Source organism: Balaenoptera borealis (genome assembly GCF_965194805.1).
Source record: "Balaenoptera borealis genome assembly, chromosome: 4".
NCBI classification, from domain to species: Eukaryota; Metazoa; Chordata; class Mammalia; order Artiodactyla; family Balaenopteridae; genus Balaenoptera; species Balaenoptera borealis.
In genome coordinates, this window is record NC_138861.1 from 9,363,174 (window position 1) to 9,386,165 (window position 22,992).

A 22,992-nucleotide genomic window follows, 5' to 3' on the forward strand; every position below is an offset into this window, starting at 1 on the left:
ACCCCACTTCAAGTGCATTGAAATAGTGCATCTTCATACATGTACAATTTTGACTATCCTTCAAAAATCTTTTTTTCTTATGAGATTTTAAATTTAGACTCAGGGTGACCATTGTGAAGGTTTAGAGTTATCATATTTTACCCAGATTATGTTTTAATTTCTTAGAGCCTATTGCTTTATAAGTCATCTAATAATATATTTTCTTTTTACCAAATGGAAATAACATTATTTAGCATGAAAGCATATTATTTTGATTCTAGAAGGCTTTAGTTGCTCATATAAGTAACAAGAGTTTTCCAAAGGGGATGACAGTTTTCCATTATTTGGCAGCTTTCCACACTGATTAAAAAACAAAATGTCCAAAAGTATGAAATCATCTTTTAGGAAATGTTATGGCAAAAGAATGCTGGACATTCTTTGTTTTTGTATTGTGGTGTTGTGCTTTGTTTTGTTTTTATAGCTTCACTCAATTCCGTATCATTTTGGGTGATGTCAACTTCGCAGAGATTGAGGAAGCTAATCGAGTTTTGGGACCAATTTATTTCACTACATTTGTGTTCTTTATGTTCTTCATTCTTTTGGTATGTACACTTTTGTTTATACTGAGGTGGTTTAAACTTCATATATCACCATCATAAATCATCCTCTCTTCTTTTCTCTCACACTTTATTGCCTATCAATTTTTTAAAGACTCAGGAAGTAGAAAAAACATAGATATTAGGAAGCATATTTTATTTTACTTCTCATTCATTCACAGTTTTAAGTCTTCATCAAATATCTTTTCCATGATCTTTCATTTATATATGTACTCAATGCAAAAAAAGTAGATCAAGTGCAAATTTATAGTTACCTAAAATAGTGCTTTGCCCTTTAAGAAGTAGAATATGCTTACATGCTTTTTTTAACACGAATGTCAGCACTTTCATGGTCACTTGCTTGAGTGACTTTTCATTTCTCTCCTTCTTCTTTTCTTTTTAAAAAATAGAAACTGACAAAGCAAGCCCAGATGCAGGGTGTCAGCAGTAACATTTGAGTGAATTATTGCTTCTCAAGATCAAGATAGGCTGTTTTAACTTACTCATATTTAATATATCTAGAGGCTGCCTACAAAAAATATTCAAATTTTAATTTAAAACTAAATCTCACAATGAATGGAAATGGCTTTAAGTATTATTTTCAAAAATAATTCTTTTATTCTTTTGATTTGGTACAGATGCACATTTTTAACATTTTGGCCTTAAATTAATTAAGATTTTTTTAAAAGGCATTTTTTTCTTCATCTTAACATTTATACATTTATTTGTCCACTCCACTAAGAAAGTATTAAATTAAGTTAGCTTAACCTAGGCATGGGTATTTTTCATTTAAACACCAACACTTAAGATTTTCCTTAAGAAAATAAAATCTTAACCATTTTAAGAAAAAAAAACATTGTTTCCATTTTTAATCGATTTTCTAAAGATCTTTTGTATAAAGTTCATTAATTCAGTTGTAAGAGCTCCAGAGTTGGTCCAGGTATTTAGTGCTTAAGTATATGTATTTACTGATTGAGAATTAGATGTACTTTAATGGTACTGAAAGAGTCAGGAATAGCATGCAAATCCACTTATATCTTGCTGTGTGCATGTATCATTATTAGTTTTAAACTTAAGCCTCTTAAAAGTTTCTCATTCCTGTTATATATTAAAGAAAAAAATAGAGGGAAGAGTAAGCCTTTGTTACTCTCTAACATTGGTAGTACTTTGAATTCTGGAGCAGCTGAATCCCTGAATCTCTACTAAGAGAATAAAAATCTCAGGCCACCTAAGTGTTCTTCGTACGTCAGTCTGCCAAGTGAGGGACGTGATGGTGGCAATTGAAAATGCTCAAATGTGGGCTTGTTTGAATGTTGTCCTCTAGTAGGCAGTGCACCTACATTATTCAGTCATTTTATCAGATCAGTCACTAGAACATGAAAAGCTCTTAGTTTTTGTCTTTCTACTGAAATATTTGTTTGTACCACTGCACAAAAGGGAACTGTTCTCCCTGTACCCTCCAGAGAGAGGGGAGGCTACTGTCAGTACTGATTTTTTTTTTTTTTTTTTTTTTTTTTTTTTTAATGGCAAGCCAAGTGCAGGGCTGGCCACTATTCTGAGATGACTGCTGGGTGTTAACGTACTGCCGCCACTTAAAAAGCCACAGTGGTGTGAGGAGCTCGGCTGAGTCAGGAAGCAAAAGCCCTGCCATCAACAGGGAAAGGCCTCCTATTGCAAAGTCCATCCCACAATTAAGTGAAGCTCGTGAGACAGGATGGAGAGGAGGTGAACTTCCTCTCCCCACACCTTCGAGAGCCATTCTCAGTCACTTTGCATTTTTTGAAACCTCTTCAGAGGACACACACTTTAATGCATTTCAACTAAGACACTTGCGGGCATTAGCTAACCATCATTTGGAAGCAGAAATGAAACATTAGATGCCTGTGTTGGATGGGCGAAGGCGGGAGATGGTCCACTGACTGCAACCGTCGGCCCTTAGAATCAAGCATTAAGCCAGGAACTTGCGTGTATTTTCTATTCTGTTCTCATTTCTGCTACAGAGTCTTAAACGGTATTCCTCCTTAATTCATAGAGATTTAGTAGCTCATTAAAATAATAGAGCTCTCTCATTTGTTCATTCATCAGTCATTCAGTAAATATTTACTGAGCCACTATATTCCAGGCAATGTGCTGGGTCCTGGGGATGCAAGTGGTAAGGAAAATAGATACCAACCCTCCCCTCGTGAAGATTCCACAGACTTGTGGGGAGAACAGACGTAGTACACAACTGTGCAGTCACAAACCATAGTTACATGCTAAAAAGGAAAAACAGTGGAAGAGCGTGTTAAAGAAGGGACTGATCAGTGGGTGTGGTGCTTTGAGAAAACCCGTTGGAAATAGGTGTTAGAAATACAACCCGTTATAGTGGGGAAGGGACAAGTCAGGAAAATGAACTAACCGCCACTGAATAATAATAATAGCTATAAATTATGTAGCACCTGCCATCCGTTAGGCCCTGTCCTAAAGTGCTTTACATAGATGAACTCATTCATCCTTACAACAAATCTGTAGGGGAGGTACTACTATTTCTCCCATTTTATAAATGTAAAGACAAACAAATTTTCAAATTAGGAGTAGAAGACACAATATAGTCTTGCAGCGCCAAGACAGAAACCCAAGTTTGCTTGACTTCAAAGTCTCTGTCTTTAGCACTAAGCTTTTCTTGACTCTCTTTCTACTAGGCCTACCATGTTTCTGTTTGCAGAGGTCTTTTTATCTCCTTAAAATATGTTCTGGAATCTCAACTATTATAACAATATTTGGAATAAGCATAGAATTCCACTTGTCTGTGTTGACTGTTGAAATTTGAGGAGCTATTTAGAGTTCTACACCTCTAATAATTTATGTCAGATGAAAAAATGTAGAGAACATAGATAAGCAAAAATAATAAAATAATCCCACCATTCATAGGTAAATACATTAATATTTTGTTCTATTTCATTATTGTCTCTTTTTGCAAAATATATCAGTGTATGGTTTTGTAAGTAAGACTATATATTGCATTTTCCCTTGCCATGACAATGGAAAAACTAATTTTCCCAAAGAATTTGGTAGCAAAACTATTAATTGATGACTTCATAAAATACTCAAATTGTTAAAAAAAAAAGACATGTCAAATTTTAGATTGATGTTAACAAAATATATTTAGGTTTCTTCTTTAATCTCTACCTTCCTTTGATTTACAAACAGAATATGTTTTTGGCCATCATCAATGATACTTACTCTGAAGTTAAATCTGATTTGGCCCAGCAGAAAGCTGAAATGGAACTCTCAGATCTTGTCAGAAAGGTATGACAAGCCCTAATTCTCAGAATCGTTTTATTTTCTATGTAAAATGAACATTGTTTCAGCCAGACTGCCAAATCAACACTGATCCATTGACACCACTTAAAGTGTAGATTGCTATGTTCCAGGAATAATTTAAATGTTCTCTACATTGGAAATAGAGATGGATATAATGCTAGCTTGAACTTAAATTCTGGGAATCCTTTAGTGCCCTAGAATTAAATTCTCAATAATCTCTTTTGCCTCTTAAGAGCTGAGCTGCTGGGTTCATCCCCTTTATTTATTTTGATATCTCCTCTAGTCGGCTCTCACTTTCAGATCCAGAGTTCAGAATAAACGGGAAGGGAAGATTATATAAAGACATTTTCCCTTCTTCTATCTTAATTACGATTTAAAAAAAAAAAGAAGGAAAGAAATTTTAGAGGCAAATATTTTGTTGTTCACTCTTTACCCTGACCTTCCAGGGAAGTTTTAAAATAGTCAAAGGAAAAAGTCCTTGGAGCAAGGCCACGACCTAAGGGCCTGAGAACTTTCACTTACGCACCTTCTCAGGAAGTGTTTAATTGTTAAATGGGAGGGCAGGACAGGAAAGCTGGGCAGCTTTGTTCTTCTCGATGTGACTTCTATGCTTGACTTAAAATATAAAACTTCAGCAACAACAAATAACTACATCTGAAGTGCACAGCTTGTTCCCTGTCATCGTGCAGCTAACATACAGTGCCCCGTTAACCATAATATTTTTCCGTTTGGTTCAAACCACGGGACAATGTTGTCTGTGAATCATGTTGAAACAGAGAACTTCCGCTTTGTAAAACAAAGTCCCTTGGACAGGACCTAACATTTGTGTTACGCTGAATTTTGCATAATAGTTGATTACATTCTAGCAAATCCCGGGGGTAATACAAGCAGTCCTCACTTTGTACTTTGGTTCTGATGTGCACAATATCAGTGATTTCAGTTAAGTAATACGAACCTCTCAACATAGTTCAAATTTCAGTTATTACAGTATACTGACTGTGAGTAATAGCATAAAGTACAAACTTCACTTGCAGTTATCACAGTACATTTCAGTTATTACAGTTTATTAACTGTGAGTCATAGCACGAAGGACAAACTTCACTACTAGCTCTACAGATCATTCCATAAATAACAGATGTGCATCATAATCAGTGACTAATAGTGTCACTTCTTTCAAAGTCAAGGCTGGTCACTGAGCATCTGCTATTCAGTTTACGTACAAAACTTGTAGTTGTGTTGTGTCCTTATCTCCCAGTGATAAAACCATGTGACATTTTACAAATATGCAGAATTAAAAAAGAGAATAGGCCAGCAAAGAAGAGAAAGTATAGGAAAGAAACAAGGAATGATAACACTGGAAGTGAAATTAAAAACAAACGTAATGGATTTACAGAAGAAATACGTAGCTGGCCATGGGAGTGTTGATACTGCCACCATTCGAGAGCTAGACGGCAGCCAGAAGAACTCAGTGAAGGCAAATTTATCAACATAAATGAGGAAAGTGACTGATGAGTAGGATGAAGATGTCTCAGAGGAGGTCACACTGGAAACAAATTTCACATTAAAGGAACTCTTGGAGATATTTCACAACTTTGAAAGTGCAAGGGATAAAATGTTGGAAGCTGATACAGGTTAAGAAAGAATTACGGTAACTCATCAAGACGTAGAAAAGATGCTCACTCTGTATTGTAAGTTACACAACAAGAAGAAGAATGCAAGCGCTGTTCAAACTGCTCTGGATAAGTTTTTTAACAAAGAAGTAAAACGTTAATTTTCGATGTTTCTACTGTTTAAAATGTCAACATACTAAAATACTCATTTTACTATTTTTTAAATTTCAGTAAAATTTATAACCAACACCAAGGGAGTTTTGAATGTTTTGACAGAAGTTTTAAAGGTCACAGAACAATCATAATTTTTCCTATTGATTATTTGCATCGCTTCACACAGTTGCATGGTGGTTTGCACAGCCCCACGCTGCCATGTGTAGCAAGGTCTGCCTGCAATGCATTAGTGAAAGATCCTCATCTCCATGTCACCGAAATTTTTTTACACACGTGACATATGTAAGGAAATTACCAACTATGAGATAATATGGAAAATAATTAATCCATGACTCAGGTTTCTTAGTTTTCTTAAGAGCTGTTGCACATTCCTACATATTCTGAGACAGACAGCTGTGGAACATAGTGATTTTCATTCCTGTAACCTAAACGTGAATACAAACCAAAAGGCCCCTAGTTCTTGATTTACGGAAAGACCCTGACTCTCCCCATATAACTCTCCCACAAGAGCTTCACAGACACCTCAGGACGCATCCATCATTCATCCAACACATACTTGTTTTGTGGCCCACTTACATCAGGCACTGTTCTTGTCACTGGGTTTACAGTAGCTACGACTGTAATTGGAAGGCAGAGCAAATGCAAAAGGAGGATAAACTAAATCAAGTCTTTTCTTTTCAACAGGGCTACCATAAAGCCTTGGTCAAACTAAAACTGAAGAAAAATACCGTGGATGACATTTCAGAGAGTCTGCGACAAGGGGGAGGCAAGTTAAACTTTGATGAACTTCGACAAGATCTCAAAGGGTAAGAATCACAATTTCTGTGGCCCTGGCAAAGTCCTTATGTAAAGATAAATCCTTGGTGATAAGCTGACCCAAGTGCTCATGAAGACACTTCTTTTTCAGAGGTGGGTATCTTTCTGGAACGTATTGTAAGAGGAGGACTGGCCCTGACTCAGCAGTTTCTCCTTTCCTCCTGCACGTGGATGTCTTTGTGTTTGGGCTGGACCATGTACATGAATGAGTTCATCTGTAACCTCTCACTAATTTCAGGAAGGGCCATACTGATGCAGAGATTGAGGCAATATTCACAAAGTACGACCAGGATGGAGACCAAGAACTGACTGAACATGAGCACCAGCAGATGAGAGACGACCTGGAAAAAGAGAGGGTGGGTCTAGTATAGGAGAACATGATTGATTCATTACCTACCATGTTTCAAACACCTTACTAAGTAGTGGGTTACTGAGAGCATGTGCGTGTGTGTCTTCTCTCTTTCCTTCTCTCTCTCTCTCTCTCTCTCTCTCTCTCAATTGATGTAGTAGTACCCTGCTTACTCCAAAAAGGGTGGGAGTCTGGGGGAGAATGGATACATGTATATATATGGCTGAGTTGCTTTGCTGTGCACCTGAAACTATCACAACATTGTTAATTGGCTATACTCTAATATAAAGTAAAAAGTTTTAAAAAATATATATTAAAATGCAATGTTAGCATAAATATAAAAAAAAGAAGAGTGAAGCAAAACAAAACTGAGATATGAAACTGAATGTGAATGAAACTAAAAAAAAATGCATTCCACAAAAATACATATGTTTAATAAGATTGAGCAACAAATTTAGCCCTAAGCTTTCTAATAAGCCACTTGAGGGGAAACCTCTGAGTAGTTATATACTTCACAATGTCCATGAGAATGGGAAAAAAAGATTTCTCAGGAGAGATAAAATTAATTAGTTGTTCTTTAAATTATCATTTATAATAAAATAAAACTAACAGCTGCCTTCCATTTGAATACTTACTATGAAACTGTTAAAAATAAACTTACATGAGCTTTTATAATCAGAAAAAATAATGTAAAGCTTTAACTTTAAAAATAAATGGTTAAGGGCTTCCCTGGTGGCATAGTGGTTAAGAATTCGCCTGCCAATGCAGGGGACACGGGTTCGAGCCCGGGTCCCGGAAGATCCCACATGCTGCAGAGCAGCTAAGCCCGTGCGCCACAACTACTGAGCCTGTGCTCTAGAGCCCGCGAGCCACAACTACTGAGTCCGCATGCCACAACTACTGAAGCCTGCGCACCTAGAGCCCGTGCTCCACAACAAGAGAAGCCACCGCAATGAGAAGCCCGCATACCTCAACGGAGAGTAGCCCCCGCCCGCTGCAGCTAGAGAAAGCCCGCGCGCAGCAACAAAGACCAAATGCAAGCAAAAATAAATAAATAAAAATAAGTACATTTATTAAATAAATAAATAAATGGTTAAACAAACCGAAAAAAAAAAAAATCCATGGTAATTGAGGTACAGAGAATACAAATTAATGTCACACAAAAAAGTTAGTTTCCTATGAGGAGACAGTACAGAACAGTGGTTTCTAAATGCTGCTCCAGTCATAGTGAAATATGAACAAGAAGACAATGAGTAATATTTTCACATGGCTGTATTTAATAAAATTCTTATTCTAAGATTGTATCCTTCCTTTGTAGCTATTACATGTGTTAACTTTTATGAAAAGATGATAATATATTTTTCCTCATTTACTTTTTTCTTTGCTTTGCTCTGTGTTTACTGTTCTTTCTTGTCCAAACAAAAAGTTAGCAGCTTCTTGCTGGTCATTAAAATCTGTTTTGAAAATTTGCCAGTCTAAGATTGAAAAGTATGAGAATCACGGTCTGGTGTTAACCTCACAGACATCCTGGGTAAATGGCACACACCCATTTCCCATTTGCCCAAAAGCCCTCAGTGAAGTGTCTGTGGAGTCTAGGGGTTCCTGCTTGTCACTCAGCGATACCGTGTTCTTCAGGAGGACCTGGACTTGGATCACAGCTCTTTACCGCGCCCCATGAGCAGCCGAAGTTTCCCTCGAAGCCTGGATGACTCTGAGGAGGATGATGATGAAGACAGTGGGCACAGCTCCAGAAGGAGGGGAAGCGTCTCCAGTGGGGTTTCTTATGAAGAGTTTCAAGTGTAAGTATAAAGGAATTGGCAGAATTTGAGTGGACAAGAATCAAAATGACACTAAGTAGTTCCTCCCACCTCTCTCAATTTGTCTTTTCCATGACTGATCATCAGTTCTTTTTTATAACTTTTATTGGTGTTTTTTCTTTTTATAAAAGTAATATGTTCGTTATAGGACAAGTAGCAAATAAAGAAAAACGAAAGAAAATATTAAAATCTCTCATATTCCCAGCAACCAAAAAATGTCAGTTAACATTTTGGTCTTTGTGTCTCCATTTACATGTGTTTATTTTTTTATGTTTTTATGGCCTAGCATATGGTATATCCTGGAGAATGTTCCATGTGCATTTGAGGTATGTTCTGTTGTTGTTGAGTGGAATGTTCTATAGATGTTTGTTAGGTCTACTTGGTTTTTAGTGTTATTCAGTTCTTTTATTTCCTTGTTGTTCTGCCTAGTTTTATCCACTTTTTGAAAGTGGGGTATTAAATTCCCCAACTGTTATTATTCAATTGTCGACTTCATTTCTGTGAGGTTTTACTTTGTATATTTTGAATTCTCTTGTTAGGTGCATACATGTTTATAATTGGTGTATCTTCCTAATTGATTGACCCTGTTTTCATTATAAAATGTCCTACTTTATCTCTAGTAAATTTTTTTGTTTTAAAGTCTTTTTTGTCTGACATTACTGTAGCAACTCCAACTTTCTTATGGTTGCTTTTTGCATGATATATCTTTTTCCATCCTTTTACTTTCAACCTGTTTGTATCTTTGAATCTAAAGTGTGTCTCCTTTACACAGCATATAGTTGGACCTGGTCTTTTTATCCAGTCTGACAATCTCCGCCTTTTAATTAGAATGTTTACTCCATTTATATTTAATGTTATTATTGCTATAGTTGGATTTAGTTTTGCCATTTTATTTTTTGTTTTCTATAGGTCTTTTTTGTTCCTCTTTTCCTTCTTTGCTGCTTTCTTTTACATAAAGTGAATATTTTCTGGTGTAACATTTTAATTCCTTTAATGATTTTTTTCACAATGTTTTTTAGTTATTTTCTTAGTGGCTGCTCTAGGACTTAACATATACAAATCAACTTATCAGAATCTACTTCATATTTATACTAAGTTAATTAATTCAATGAGATATAGAAATATCATTTCTATATAACTATCAACTCCTCTCCCTTTTTGTGCCATTATTATACACATTTACCTATGTGTATTACAAACCCAACATTACATTCTTATAATTATCACTTTATATAATTTTATGTCTCTTAAAGGAGATGAGACAAGAAACAAGAGATGAGTATATAGAGGTTGTTGTATTAACCTTCTTACTTACGATTCCTGGTTCTCTTCATTCGTTCCTGTGGATTCAAGTTACTATCTGATACCATTTCTGTATTCCAATGCAACTTTGCTCTTACCTACCTCATTTGTCCTGTTATTATGAAATATACTATTACATTTTTATATATTATAGACCCAATAATATAAGTATGTACATATTGTCTTCTACAATTGCTTTTTAAATCAGTTCAGAGAAAAAAGAAGAAATATGCATTTATACTATCCTTTATAGTTAAATAATTACTGTTACCAGTGCTCTTTGTTTTTTGATGTGGATTCTAATTACTATCTGGAATCACTTGCTTTCAGCCCAAAGAACTTCTTTTAGTATCTTTTCTAAGGCAGGCCTGCTAGCATGAATTCTCTCAGTTTTTCTTTATCTGGGAATATTTTTATTTCACCTTCATTGCCTTCTGGCCCCCATTGTTTCTAACGAGAAGACAGATGTTAGTCTTACTGAGGTTCCCTGGTATGTGATGAGTCATTTTTCTCTTGCTGCTTTCAAGATTTTTTTCTTCGTCTTTGTCTTTCAGTATTTTTACTATATATCTGAGTGTGGATTTCTTCGCAATTATCCTACTTGGAGTTTATTAAACTTCTCGGATGCATAATATGTTCATCAAATATAGGAAGTTTTCAACCATTATGTCTTCAAATATTTTTCTGCTCCTCTCTCTCTCCTTTTCTTCTGGGACTCCCATTATGTGTAGTTGGGGTCTTAATGGTATCCCACATTTCTCTTAGGCTCTGTTCATTTTTCTTCATTCTTTTTTCTCTCTGTTCTTTAGATTGCATAGTTTCTGCCCATCTGTCTTCAAGTTTGCTGGTTCTTTCTTCTGCTGCCTCATATCTAGTCTTGAGACCCTCTAGTGAATTTTTCATTGCATTTCTTATTCTTTTCAACTCCAGAATTTCTATTTGGTTCTTTTTAACAATCTCTCTCCCTTTACTGATATTCTCTATCTGATGAGGCAACACCATCATACTGTCCTTTATTTTTCTTTATGCATGATTTCATTTAGTTCTTTGAATATATTTAGAATAGCTACTTTGACTTCTTTGTCTACTGAGTCTATCTGTATCTGGGCCTTCTCAAAGGCAGTCTCTATTGCCTGCTTTTTATTCCTGTGTATGCGTCACATTTTCCTTTTTCTTTGTGTCTCGTAGTTTTTTTTTTTTTTTTTGAAACCTGGAGATGTTAAATAGGGGGAGCTTGTTTTCGTTGTCATTTGTGTGTTTGTTTTTTAGTGAAGTCTATTTCCCCCGCATTGTGAAGCCGCTGATGTCACTTCTCAGAGGTCACACCCTGACCATGCACACAGTCATCCTGGGAAGACAGAGGTTTTAGCAGGGCTTGCATTGTCTTTCCCTTGCCTTGTCTTTTCCCTTTTCCTTTTCTCTCTGTTAAGCCTTCTGCCTCTGTGGATATTACATCTACCTCTTCAGTTCTGCTAATTGTTGGCTGATTGGTCTATTGTTTTCAATAATGTCTTGGGATACAAATTTCTTCACAGTGCGATCCAGTGAAATTCAGGTCCCTTTGCAGGGGTAGGTTTTGAAGCCAGTCTTTAGCTGTCTTCCTGGCTGTGTCTTTCCCTGGTTCTCTCTGGTAAACTAGCCGATAAACAGTTTAACGTGATGATCTCATGAAGTGGTAAAGTAGCCGATAAACAGTTTAACGTGATGATCTCATGAAGTGGTAAAGTAGCCGATAAACAGTTTAACGTGATGATCTCATGAAGTGGTAAAGTAGCCGATAAACAGTTTAACGTGATGATCTCATGAAGTGGTAAAGTAGCCGATAAACAGTTTAACGTGATGATCTCATGAAGTGGTAAAGTAGCCGATAAACAGTTTAACGTGATGATCTCATGAAGTGGTAAAGTAGCCGATAAACAGTTTAACGTGATGATCTCATGAAGTGACCAGCCTCCTCTTAACTGCTTATCACCACAGTCTCCACTGTTTTCAAGAGCACTCTTAGGCTTGAATTTACCCCCCGTTTGTTCCAAATTAAAGCAAGTTCACTTGGGGAAGCTTTGGAGCTCTGTCCTATGGCCTGACTCTCCCCCTAGGCGAAACCTCTGTGCCACTGCTCCAGAGCTAGTGGCTGGCCCATCTCTCTCACAGTGACACCCCTGCTTCATGAATAAGGCACTAGGCTGGGATGGCAGCCTTTGGCGGTCTCAGCTCGCCTCTCCCAGCATGGAAAATCCACCCTACAATTGGAAGTTGAGTGGAAGAAAAGAGCCTTCTACCTTCCATCCACTCTTGCCTGGATTAGAGCCTCTGCATTGTGGATTCGGAGGTGGAGGCATAGGGATGAGAAATACCGGCAGCCTGCCCCTCCCTGGGAAATAGTGTAGCCCTCCACTAGGAGCTGACGGGATAGGGGTGGGTGTTCTTTGCTGCACCCAACCCTAGTGGAGCTCTGTCACACTGATCTAGGGAGCAAGAGAGAAAGAGGGCAGATTGTGGCTCAAATATCACTCACTCTTATTCTTCTTACTGAAATTTAGTGGATTTTCTTTTTTTTTTTTAACGTCTTTATTGGAGTATAATTGCTTTACGGTGTTGTGTTAGTTTCTGCTGTAAAACAAAGTGAATCAGCTATACATATACATATACCCCATATCCCCTCCCTCTTGCATCTCCCTTCCACCCTCCCTATCCCACCCCTTTAGGTGGTCACAAAGCACCAAGATGATCCCCTGTGCTGTGCCACTGCTTTAGTGGATTTTCTTAAATAAAAGCTTCTTCATTTGTTGTATGCCCTTAAGAAAATTTCCAGAAATTAAAAAAAAAAAAAATTCTCACAAGTTATGGTTGTTTCAATGGGGAGAGGGCCTCCAGGGCTCTCATGCCACCATTCCAGAAGTTTTGTCTCCTATTAAATGTTTTTAAAGTATTTATATAACATTTTGTTTATTTAAAATAATAGGATCATAAGTGAGCATACTATTTTCTAACTGCTTTTTTTATGTTATAGATGACGTCATTCTATTTCATCATTAGAATGTGAACATCATTCTATTGCATTAAATATTGTCACAATATAATTTCTGGTGTCTTCTTAGAATTCTATTGTATAGATGAAGAATAATATATTTAAGCCATCTTCTATTAATTATTAATGTAGCCATTTTTCAATGACCCACTATTAATAAGCAGAACCCTAGGGAATATCCTTGTGGCCAAAAATTACGCATATACTTATGTCCTTTAAAACTTTTCAAAAAATGGAATATCTGAACGAAAGAATAGGCACACCTTTTTCTGACAGGCATATTTCTGATGCAGTGTTGACTTGCAAAAAGGTTGTGCCAGTTAGCGTTCCCACCAGCAGTGTATGAGAGTTTCTCTCTAAAGTTTGAGACTATTTAGAAAGTGTTTTAGATTATAATATTGTTTAAGAAAAAAAAAAAATCTTAGCATTTCCATTTGACAAACCAACTGGGCCGAAAAGCCAACAACACAGGGTGGCTTTGCCCCCTCTCAACCGCGTTTCCTGCAGCCTAGTGAGACGGGTGGACCGGATGGAGCACTCCATCGGCAGCATCGTGTCCAAGATTGACGCTGTGATAGTGAAGCTGGAGATCATGGAGCGGGCCAAACTGAAGAGAAGGGAGGTGCTGGGAAGGCTGCTGGATGGAGTGGCTGAGGTCAGTGGTCGTCTGAAACAGAAACACCCTGATTCTGTAAAATATCAGGGTCATAGTTTGTAACCCTTAACCTGAGAGGATTTTTTTCTCCGTACCTGCAGATCAGTGCAGATAAAATGATAACCCAGAGGTGTTACTTTCTTAATACTCCTCTCACACTGATGCAACTGCCTTCACTGGACTATAGAATTAAGCCAAAAAAATTACTCCAGTGATTCTCAGAATTGCTATTAAGGCTGGTGGTATTGCTCCAGCCTTACCTAAGAACAGATAATTGGGTCCCCAAATTTCCTAAGGCAATTTCTAAGTACAAGAGGATGCACCACTCTGCCTCAACATCTTGGTTTCTCTTTCCTTTATTAGGATGAAAGGCTGGGTCGTGACAGTGAAATCCACAGGGAACAGATGGAACGACTTGTGCGGGAAGAGTTGGAACGCTGGGAATCCGATGACGCAGCTTCCCAAATAAGTCATGGTTTAGGCACACCTGTGGGACTAAATGGTCAGCCTCGCCCCAGGAGCTCCCGCCCTTCTTCCTCCCAGTCTACAGAAGGAATGGAAGGTGGAGGTGGAAACGGGAGTTCCAATATCCACGTGTAGGACATGTGCTAGTGTATGTGTTCTTAATAGGTGAGAAGGTGACTGTCTTGAGTTGCCGTGACAAGTACACTATTTATATGCCCTGACCACCATATGATGCTGGTCTTTGTGACCAATCGTTAATTCTTCTGCACTTTAATTTATTTTAGGTAAACTTTGCCCATGGATCAAAGAAGATGTTTTTTCTTTTTCTCATATAAGAAATCCAGGTGTAAATATTGAGTACAGAAAAGAAAATCTTTGTAAAGTATATTGAGTGGTACGCCCACTTGGTACCATAACTGAGTCTCCTCAGTTGACAATGAAGTAGCCTTTTAAAGCTAAAAAAGAACTGTGAAAAGGCTTCTGAGTTTTTTATTTCCAATCACAAAAATCAGTATTGTCATTTTTGCCGAGTGTGTGAAGGGAAAATAGGGGCATTCCTTTCCACTCAGGCTTCGCTCATGGGCTTAAATACATAGCTTTCTTTTAAGAAAGGAGCCTTTTATTTCAACTACCTTCCTGGGGTACACTTTTCTAGAAGATGAGCTGGAAAAGAACCCCAAACCATAGAATGTAGTCATTATGCTAGAAGTTGTATGAATGGTTACGATAAATGTTGAACACTATGCTTTTTCGTTATTTTATCGTATCTAATGCCTGGGGGACTAACCATGTCACTTAATTTTTACACTGTTTTCACTCTCATTTGAAATGAGCTGCGTGAAACCACTAAAGATCAATTGTGGGTTAAAGTGTCATCTCTGACCATAACACAGTAGAATTGGAAGGAGCCAAATCACTAAATTTGATTTTTTTCTAATAATTAGTTTAGTATAAAGATTTATCCGTATAGTCTTTTTTCCCATGTGGCTCAACTTATTTGCAACTGAATTTAATGTTGTAACTAATCTAGGAAGATCAACTTACTAAATTTTTTAGGATGTACTGAACGTTTTAACTGAGCAAATATGTTCATTTTAAACAAAATATTAAGGAATTTTGAAATTCATATAAAATAGTATAAAACTAAAAGGTTTGAGTTTTATACCATTTTAAGAACACAGAACTCAAATACTCTTGATCCTGCATTTCAAAACTAGAATTTATAGCCCAAGTGGAGCTCAATTTAATGAAAAGGAGTTTTGGTTATTGAAAGTTCAACCATTATCAGAAGGTATAAGCTAAAGTTTGAGTTTGCAGCAGTTTTGTTTTTTTGTTTTTTTTTTTTCATTAGGAGAGGGCCTCACCAAATTTATGGGGAAGAAACCTATTTCTCAACAAAAAACTGAAAATCTTATTTTTCAAAACTGAGTAAGCTGACCTTTGAGAGCAAGAGAGAGAATGCAGTGCTGGTGAATAACTCTCACTTGGAGAATAGCAGAGAGGCCTGTTTCTAATACTGTAGTTTAAACTCACATAGTTGTTTGTTTAACTGGTAGAATATGTCAGTCAAATCTTCAAAGAGAACATGAGCAAACCAGCCTTTCTTAGCTGGCTTCTACAGAAGTGATACAGATTGGGTTTCTTTAACAGTTATTTCCCATGGCTCAACTCCATCTTTGCTTTCTTTTGAATATGCTACACAAAGTTCTTTATTACTAGGTACTAAAGTTTGCATTCCAGGGATATCGAGTGTACGTATTTATGTATTTGTACCATGTTGTTACATGTAAACAAACTTCAATTTGAAGTGCAGCCATTATGTGGTATCCATGTGTATTGACCATGTGCCATATATCAATTATGGTCACTAGAAAGTCTTTTTATGATACTTATTATCATACTGTTTTTCATTTCACCTGTAAAATTTTGCAGAGTTCTTTCTCTTTACTCATAAGTTACATATTTTTTTTCTTCTTTAGTCATGGAGAATTACCTCCTCATCCCTCCCCTATCATCTTCCCCTCTATATTGGTATCATTAAGAAGTTGTTACATATGCAAGTCTCTCAACAATCAAGAATTTCATTAATGTGTAATACTGAGCACTTTACTTCTTAATAAAGACTTAATAGCAGATGTAAGAGTTGTCTGTTTCTTAAGTAGAAGCAGTTGGGTAATTTGTCTTGTATCATGAGACTAATAGTAAAGGCTTAGACTTTGAAAAAGGCATCTTTTTATGTTCAGAAACAACGATTGACACATTACTTCTTCTGCAGTATGTACCTCTAGGAAGTTATTCTGATGATTGTATTAGTGTTTCCAAGTGTACAGCCACTGCATTGTACTTATGCATTCCTACAGTGAATGGTTGGCTCTAATATTTCTGCTGTTTCAAAATCTTCATACATGATTCCCCTGTTGACTTTTCATGAGTTCCTCAGTGGGTACATAACAAGAAGTGGAATGCTGAGTCCCAGGTATATAAACATTTAATCTCACCCAGAACTGGCAGGTTGCCCTCCAGAATAATGGCAGCAGTCTACGATTTCACTACAGTTCTACCCAGACCCTCACCAGCATTGGTACCATCTAGCTTCCTAATCTTTGTAATGGAATGGTTTTGAAATAAGGTGTCATTTTATTTTGCACTTCTCTGATTCCTAATAAGGTTGAACATTGTTCAATATTTGGGTTTCCTTTTTGTAAATTGCCTATTCAAGTCTTCAAAAATAGTACACTTTGATCTAATGGGAAACAGGTGTGTTTCTGTTCATTGTCTATTTTTCCACTGTGTCATAGTCTATTTTGTTGATTTGCATAAGTTCCTTGTGTGGTTTAAGTATTAATCCCTTATCAGTTTTGGACTCTGTTAATATCTCTCATCAGACTGGTAATTTTGTCAATGTTTCCTTGGTGTTCATGTATTAAGAGTAATATCCATCAATATTTTTTTTTTTTTTGGCTGTATGGTTTTGGGGGTTTTAAAGAGACCTTTGTAAGGTCACAAACTTTTATTTATTAAACTTACAATTTTACTTTCTCACTGAATACATCTTAAGAGTAACTTTGCATAAGGTCCATAGGTATTTTTCTCCATATAATTGAGCCAGTTTTATCAGTGCTCTCTATTAAATAAGTCATTTTCTTTACTAGTTCATGGCATCACTGATATATTTCAGGTTCATGTATATGTGTGTCTATTTTTGAATCCTTTAGCCTCTTACACCCATCTCTGAATGTTCCTGCACAATAATTTTTTATTATGACTTTGTAGTATGTCCTCCTTCATATGTGCTAAGGTCTTCATATGTGTTCTCCTCTCTGGCCCTCTTTTTACTGACTAGGCTATTTTTGTGTACTGTTATTTTTCCATATAAATGTCAGAACAAGTTTGATGGGTCCCGGGGCATGAGGGTAGGGGAGGAGGAAAGGGAGCAAAAAGTCCTGCTGAAATTTAATTGGAATTGCATTGAATTTATTGATTAGTTTGGGGAGAACTGACGTCTTTACAATATCAGAAACATAACTCTTCATCTATTCAGAACTTCCTTAATGCCCTTTAAGTGTTTCTTTAAATTTCTTAAAGATTTTATGCATTCTTTAATATGGTTTTATTGCTCCTATGAACAGTATCTTGTCTTCCATTGTATTTTCTAGTTCGTTATTGCTGACATAAAGGAAAATTACTCTTTTATAAATTAATCTTACATATATCATACCTGTTGAACTCCTATACTACCTCTAATAGATTCTGCATTGATTCTTTGGGTTTTCTATGTAGAAGACCAGCTCATTTGTAAATACGGACAGTACCATGTTAGAGACTAGCAATAATAGTAGACATGCTTGTCTTGTTTCTGGTCTTAATGGGAATATGTTTTAGCTTGTGATCCTCTAAAAGAACACCAAGGTAAGGACTTGAGTTCAGGTGACACTAGGAAACTGGAGTAGGAAACAGAGTGAGCCAGGAAAGGAGGAAAAGCTCACATACAGGTGTGTCATTGCAGTTGCCTCTGTAGGCACAGAAGCCCAACTCCACCTCTGAGAACGCTGCGGAATGCCTCCTGTAATTCCTTATCTGAAGAACATAAGCCTGGGGCATGTGTCCCCTGGCTCTGATCCCTGCTGGTTGAGGGGTGCTCCTGGGGTGTCAACACCCCTGCAGTTTCAGGCTACATTTGCACGCGGGCTGAGCAGTTTCCTTCAGCTTTGGAGAAGGCCCTAGCGCAGAAAAGGGAAGAGATTTGTGGTGCAGGCTGGAGGAGGGGTGCTGTCAACATGATCTGAGCTCACGTGGAGCCGTCCACGACAGCCGGAACCCAACAGAGGTGCAGAGGAGATATGACACGGCACCAGCACCATCTATTGCATCTACCCCATTCACCATGCAGATCCACGCATGCCCACATTAAGTGCACTCAGGACTTTCTGAGGGAGGTCAGCAAGAATCTCTAGAAAACACAATACAGGAGGGGCAGTGGAGCTAGCTAGTCCTCATTGCTGCCGCTGGTCACAAGCCCAGAATTACTTCTCTCCTCTACCATCCTTTTTAGAGTTTCCTCATTCTTGGCCAGAACTTCAGCTGTACTAGGTTGCTTGCCTGTTACAATGATTCACACCTTCATCACTAAGGGCACAGAGCCCTTGCTTCCCTAGTCCTTCACCAGACTGCCTGTTTACTGTGACCACCTAGCATGGAAACAGCAAGTTCCCTCTGCGAATTTCCTGCCCCGTTATGTAGCTGTGAAGTCTAGCCCCTCCTGACAGAGATGACAACGCAGTAACTGCTTTCTGTTCCACAGTGTGAGGACCTCAGCGTGACTAAGTGGCAGACATACTGATAGTTTCAGGTTTAGTGGACCCCCTGCTATATTCCCAGGTGAAAATGTACCCTCACTCTCGAGGATTCAGGAACTCCAGTACAGCAGTGCCTAAAGCTACAGAGGCAGGAAGCATAAATTCTGCAAATGGGTTCATGGGAATGATATTGAGAGAGGCCACTGTCATTTGGCACATGGACCTGTGTGTTCTGTTGGGAACAGGCACTCTTGGTTTGATGCGAGGGTCTGCAAACTTTCCATAGAAGGCCAGACAGAGAATATTTTAGGCTTTATGGGCCATAATGGTCTCTGTTGCAACTACTCTGCCATCATGGTGCAAAAGCAGCCACAGACAATACAAACATGCATGAGCACAACCCTATTTAATCTTCACACCTCTATGGAGGCAGATACTACGAGGATCCCTATTTTGTGGATAAGAAAGATACAGACTAAGTTAATCAAGTCCGCAGACCTGGTAAATGGGGAGTGACAAAGGGGGAAGTGGGGGAATTTTGCCTGAGTAACTGTAGAGATCAACAGACCCTGTATTCACCTCACAGATCCTGAACACTTCTTTTAGGTACAACTTTCTAGCTTAGATTGAAGCCACTGTCCCCATCCTGGCGTCTGCACATGTTTACAAAAGTGGCTCCCACAAATTGGGTACTGGTACTACTGCAGTACGTTCCGAATCTCAGCAAGGAAATAACCTGCCACAGAGAATTTGGCTACTCACAGCCTCTGAAACTCAAGTTTCCTCATCTGCAAAGGGAAGATGGAACAGCTCGAGATTTTCCAAACAGTACACAGCCAAGCCTTTTAATCACTGAGACAATGCCTCAGCTTTACTGCTTGGCAAAGAAAGGGGGCCAAACTAAGAGGCCGCACCCTCACTAGGATCAGAGCAACACCGCTTTCAACCGTCATGACTGAAAGGCCGTTCTGCTGTTCTGTGGGGTTGCCGGGTATAAGAAGGATTCTGCAGGTTAAAAAAGGTTTGGAAAAAAAAAAAAAAAAAGGTTTGGAGATCCGGTGATGTTAATGAGCTCACTTAGTTCTAAATGTGATTCTGATATTTAGGTGGATACAAAATGGACAGCTTTGAACACAACTGCTGCACAGTGATTGGATCGAGATCAAATCATAATAAATGTACGTTAAATGGTCTTAACTCCTTATTACAGCCCTCAGTATTTCCCAAAGAATCACCTGGATTTCCAGGTCCACTCCTCAGAGATTCTAAGTCAACAGGGGAAAAAAAAATAATAGCCTTTCCTTCCTTTCTTCCTTCCTTACATAAGCATGCCAGATCGTCTTTTTTTTTAAAAAAACTATTTTTTAAAATATTTATTTATTTATTTATTTATTGGTTGCGTTGGGTCTTCGTTGCTGCGTGCGGGCTTTCTCTAGTTGCGGCAAGCGGGGGCTACTCTTCATCGCGGTGCGTGGGCTTCTCATTGCAGTGGCTTCTCTTCTTGTGGTGCATGGGCTCTAGGTGTGTGGGCTTCAGTAGTTGTGGCTCGTGGGCTCTGTAGTTGTGGTACGTGGGCTCTAGAGCGCAGGCTCAGTAGTTGTGGCGCACAGGGTTAGTTGCTCCGCGGCATGTGAGATCTTCCCGGACCAGGGCTTGAACCCGTGTGCCCTGCATTGGCAGGCGGATTCTTAACCACTGCGCCACCAGGGAAGTCCCTACTTCTTAAGTTTCTACGTTCATTTTTTTTTAGGCCGCGTCCCATGGCATGTGGGATCTTAGTTCCTCAACCAGGGATCGAACCCACACCCCTGCATTGGAAGGGCAGAGTCTTAACCACTGGACTGCCAGGGAAGTCCCAATTTCTCAGTTTTGACATGCATCATGGTACATAAAATGTTAACATTAAAGGAAGCTGGGCAAAGGGTATACAGGAACTTTCTGCATAATTTTTGCAACTTTTCTAATAAATCTAAAATTATTCCAAAATGAATAGTTTATTAACAGGAGTGGGAGGCTTAATTAAGGATGTATCTATACACACAGGAACACAAAAGTGAGCTGCAGTGATGTTCTGATAATAGCAGCAGAGGGGAGTATACAAGTGTCATTTCAAAAATAACTCAGAGAGAAGAGAGGAAGCAGTATTGGAAGAGGAGCTCGAGGGGGGCTTCTGTGCACTGGTGATGTCCTATTTCTTGACATTGTTGGTTGCACAGGTGTGTTTCTCTTCACTGGATTGTACTTTTCCCTATGTTACCCTTCAGTAAAAAAGAAGTTTAAAAACACTTCCCTATTACTGGGAAAGGTCAGAATGAAGAGAAGATGTTTAAGTAAATGAGATGTGTATGTAAGGAAGGAAAAAACCCGTATAAGCCCAGTTATAACAGTTGTTCTATCCTAAGTCTAGAATTTTCAGAGCTGGGAAGGATTGTAGAAATTACCAGTCCTGCCGTGGACAGTTCTTTATGCAGGTCGCCCTGGAGATCACAATGCAGTACGGCTCGCAGAGCCCAGACGTCTGTATTGGAGCAAAATTCCTCAAGAGATTACGATGCACACCGAGATCACAAACCACTGAACTACCCCAGGAGGGTAAGTCACCAGACTCCTGGCCCTCTACACCTGTAGTCCAAAACTCAGCTGAGACCCCTGAGATATTCTAATTCCACTAGAGGGAAACTTCAGTTAAGTTTTAACAACATTAAAAGGCTCATCAAAGCTTTTTCTATCATAATGGCTTTTTTACCCCATAAATGACACTGGGTTTTGCCAACATGGTTTAGATTTCATACTTCTACTACAGCATCAATGTATTTGTTATTTATTATTTATTAAATAATGGAAGATCATAGATTCATATCATATTGAAGCTATTCATTTTAAAGGGGAGGAAGAAACCAATACCAGAAATATTAGTAACTCGCCACAAGTTTCTAGAACGCGGTTTATTTAAGGTCAATAAATTAAACTAGATTTCTTCCCCATGGTTACTGGCTGACTAGATGAACTAGTATGTAGTACATAATATCACTAGTTTATGACTTGGGTTCTTTCAAGTGTAATTCAGTTCACTGTGACTTCTATAAATGTTTCTGTTGAAAATAATTCTTGCTGAAAAACAGTATGATGGCAAGTGAAAAGAAGACAACTAGAAAGTCACTGAATACTGAAACCAAGATGCTCCCTTTTTAATGTGGGGTATATTATGTAAATTAAAGAGGAATTTAGGAAAATTTTTTAAGGAATAACAATTTCAGGTAGGCAATTGTAAGGAAGATAACGATCATGCATGCCAAGGCCACGTGATTCCTCCACAGGCCCCAAGGCGAGAGATCGATGCCCTGGTTTTCCAGAAATTCTTCGCCAGTACATCTGAAATTCAACAGAAAAAGAACATGACTTCATTCTTAGCGTCTGTCAAATTTCACTCAATATATTCACTGTTCCTTAAAAAAGCCTACAGGTTACCAAGTCTTAAATATCCATCCCTTCATTTATAACAGAAAACAGTTTTGGAGGGTTTTTTGGTGTGTGTGTGTGTGTGTGTGTGTGTGTGTGTGTGTGTGTGTGTGTTTTAGCTTTATAATTCTATTTTATTGGGATATGACAGGGGCCCATAGGTCAGCCATATGCATCATAAAAATATACAGAAAACAGTCATTGAGTGCTTACAATTCTGCTAGATACGATGAAGCAACCTGCATATAATAGTTTAGGTAATCCCTAAAACAACCCAAATTTAAAAGATGAGGAGACTAAAGTTTAAGGAACTTGGCCAAATTTACAGACTCATACTCTGAAGCAAGTTGCTAGCCTCCCCGAATTCACTTGTTTCCAAGTCTACGATGCTGTTCTCCTCAAAGGGCAGAAACATTTATCAAGTAATTTTTCACTTACACCTCATGGGGAAAGTCTCAGCTTTAGCAGATGGTATCTACGGCCCTTACAAAGATGATCAAAGCTCTTTATAGAGCTTATTATCCACAAATTAGCCATACAAAAAAACACAGGCTGAGAGCTCTAAAACCAGGGAAAAAGGTGAGTAGGGGTTTCCTGCCAGAGTTGCACTCCGTCAGCTCTTGTACCAAGACTGGAACGGGCA

The 22,992-nt window shown here is 38.1% G+C and overlaps 2 protein-coding genes across 16 annotated transcripts in view; one reads left to right on the forward strand and one right to left on the reverse strand.

The window, feature by feature from the left end:
• The window catches only part of PKD2 (polycystin 2, transient receptor potential cation channel), a 54,687-nt gene extending 38,458 nt beyond the window's left edge, over positions 1-16,229 (forward strand). The window contains exons 9-15 of the mRNA XM_082391646.1: positions 461-581; positions 3,765-3,863; positions 6,347-6,468; positions 6,717-6,834; positions 8,463-8,626; positions 13,482-13,629; positions 13,993-16,229. Of these exons, the coding sequence (XP_082247772.1) occupies positions 461-581; positions 3,765-3,863; positions 6,347-6,468; positions 6,717-6,834; positions 8,463-8,626; positions 13,482-13,629; positions 13,993-14,229 (1,009 nt within the window). The 3' untranslated portion in view covers positions 14,230-16,229. The remainder of the gene's footprint in view (positions 1-460; positions 582-3,764; positions 3,864-6,346; positions 6,469-6,716; positions 6,835-8,462; positions 8,627-13,481; positions 13,630-13,992) is intronic.
• A 5,825-nt stretch (positions 16,230-22,054) lies between these two features.
• Positions 22,055-22,992, reverse strand: part of ABCG2 (ATP binding cassette subfamily G member 2 (JR blood group)) — a 164,490-nt gene continuing 163,552 nt past the window's right edge. For all 15 annotated transcript variants that reach the window (XR_014244544.1, XM_082391680.1, XM_082391679.1 and 12 more), the window contains one exon: positions 22,055-22,262. Coding sequence is in view for 14 of the 15 variants with exons in the window: in XM_082391680.1 (XP_082247806.1) it covers positions 22,115-22,262 (148 nt within the window). In the remaining variant the exon portion in view is untranslated. The remainder of the gene's footprint in view (positions 22,263-22,992) is intronic.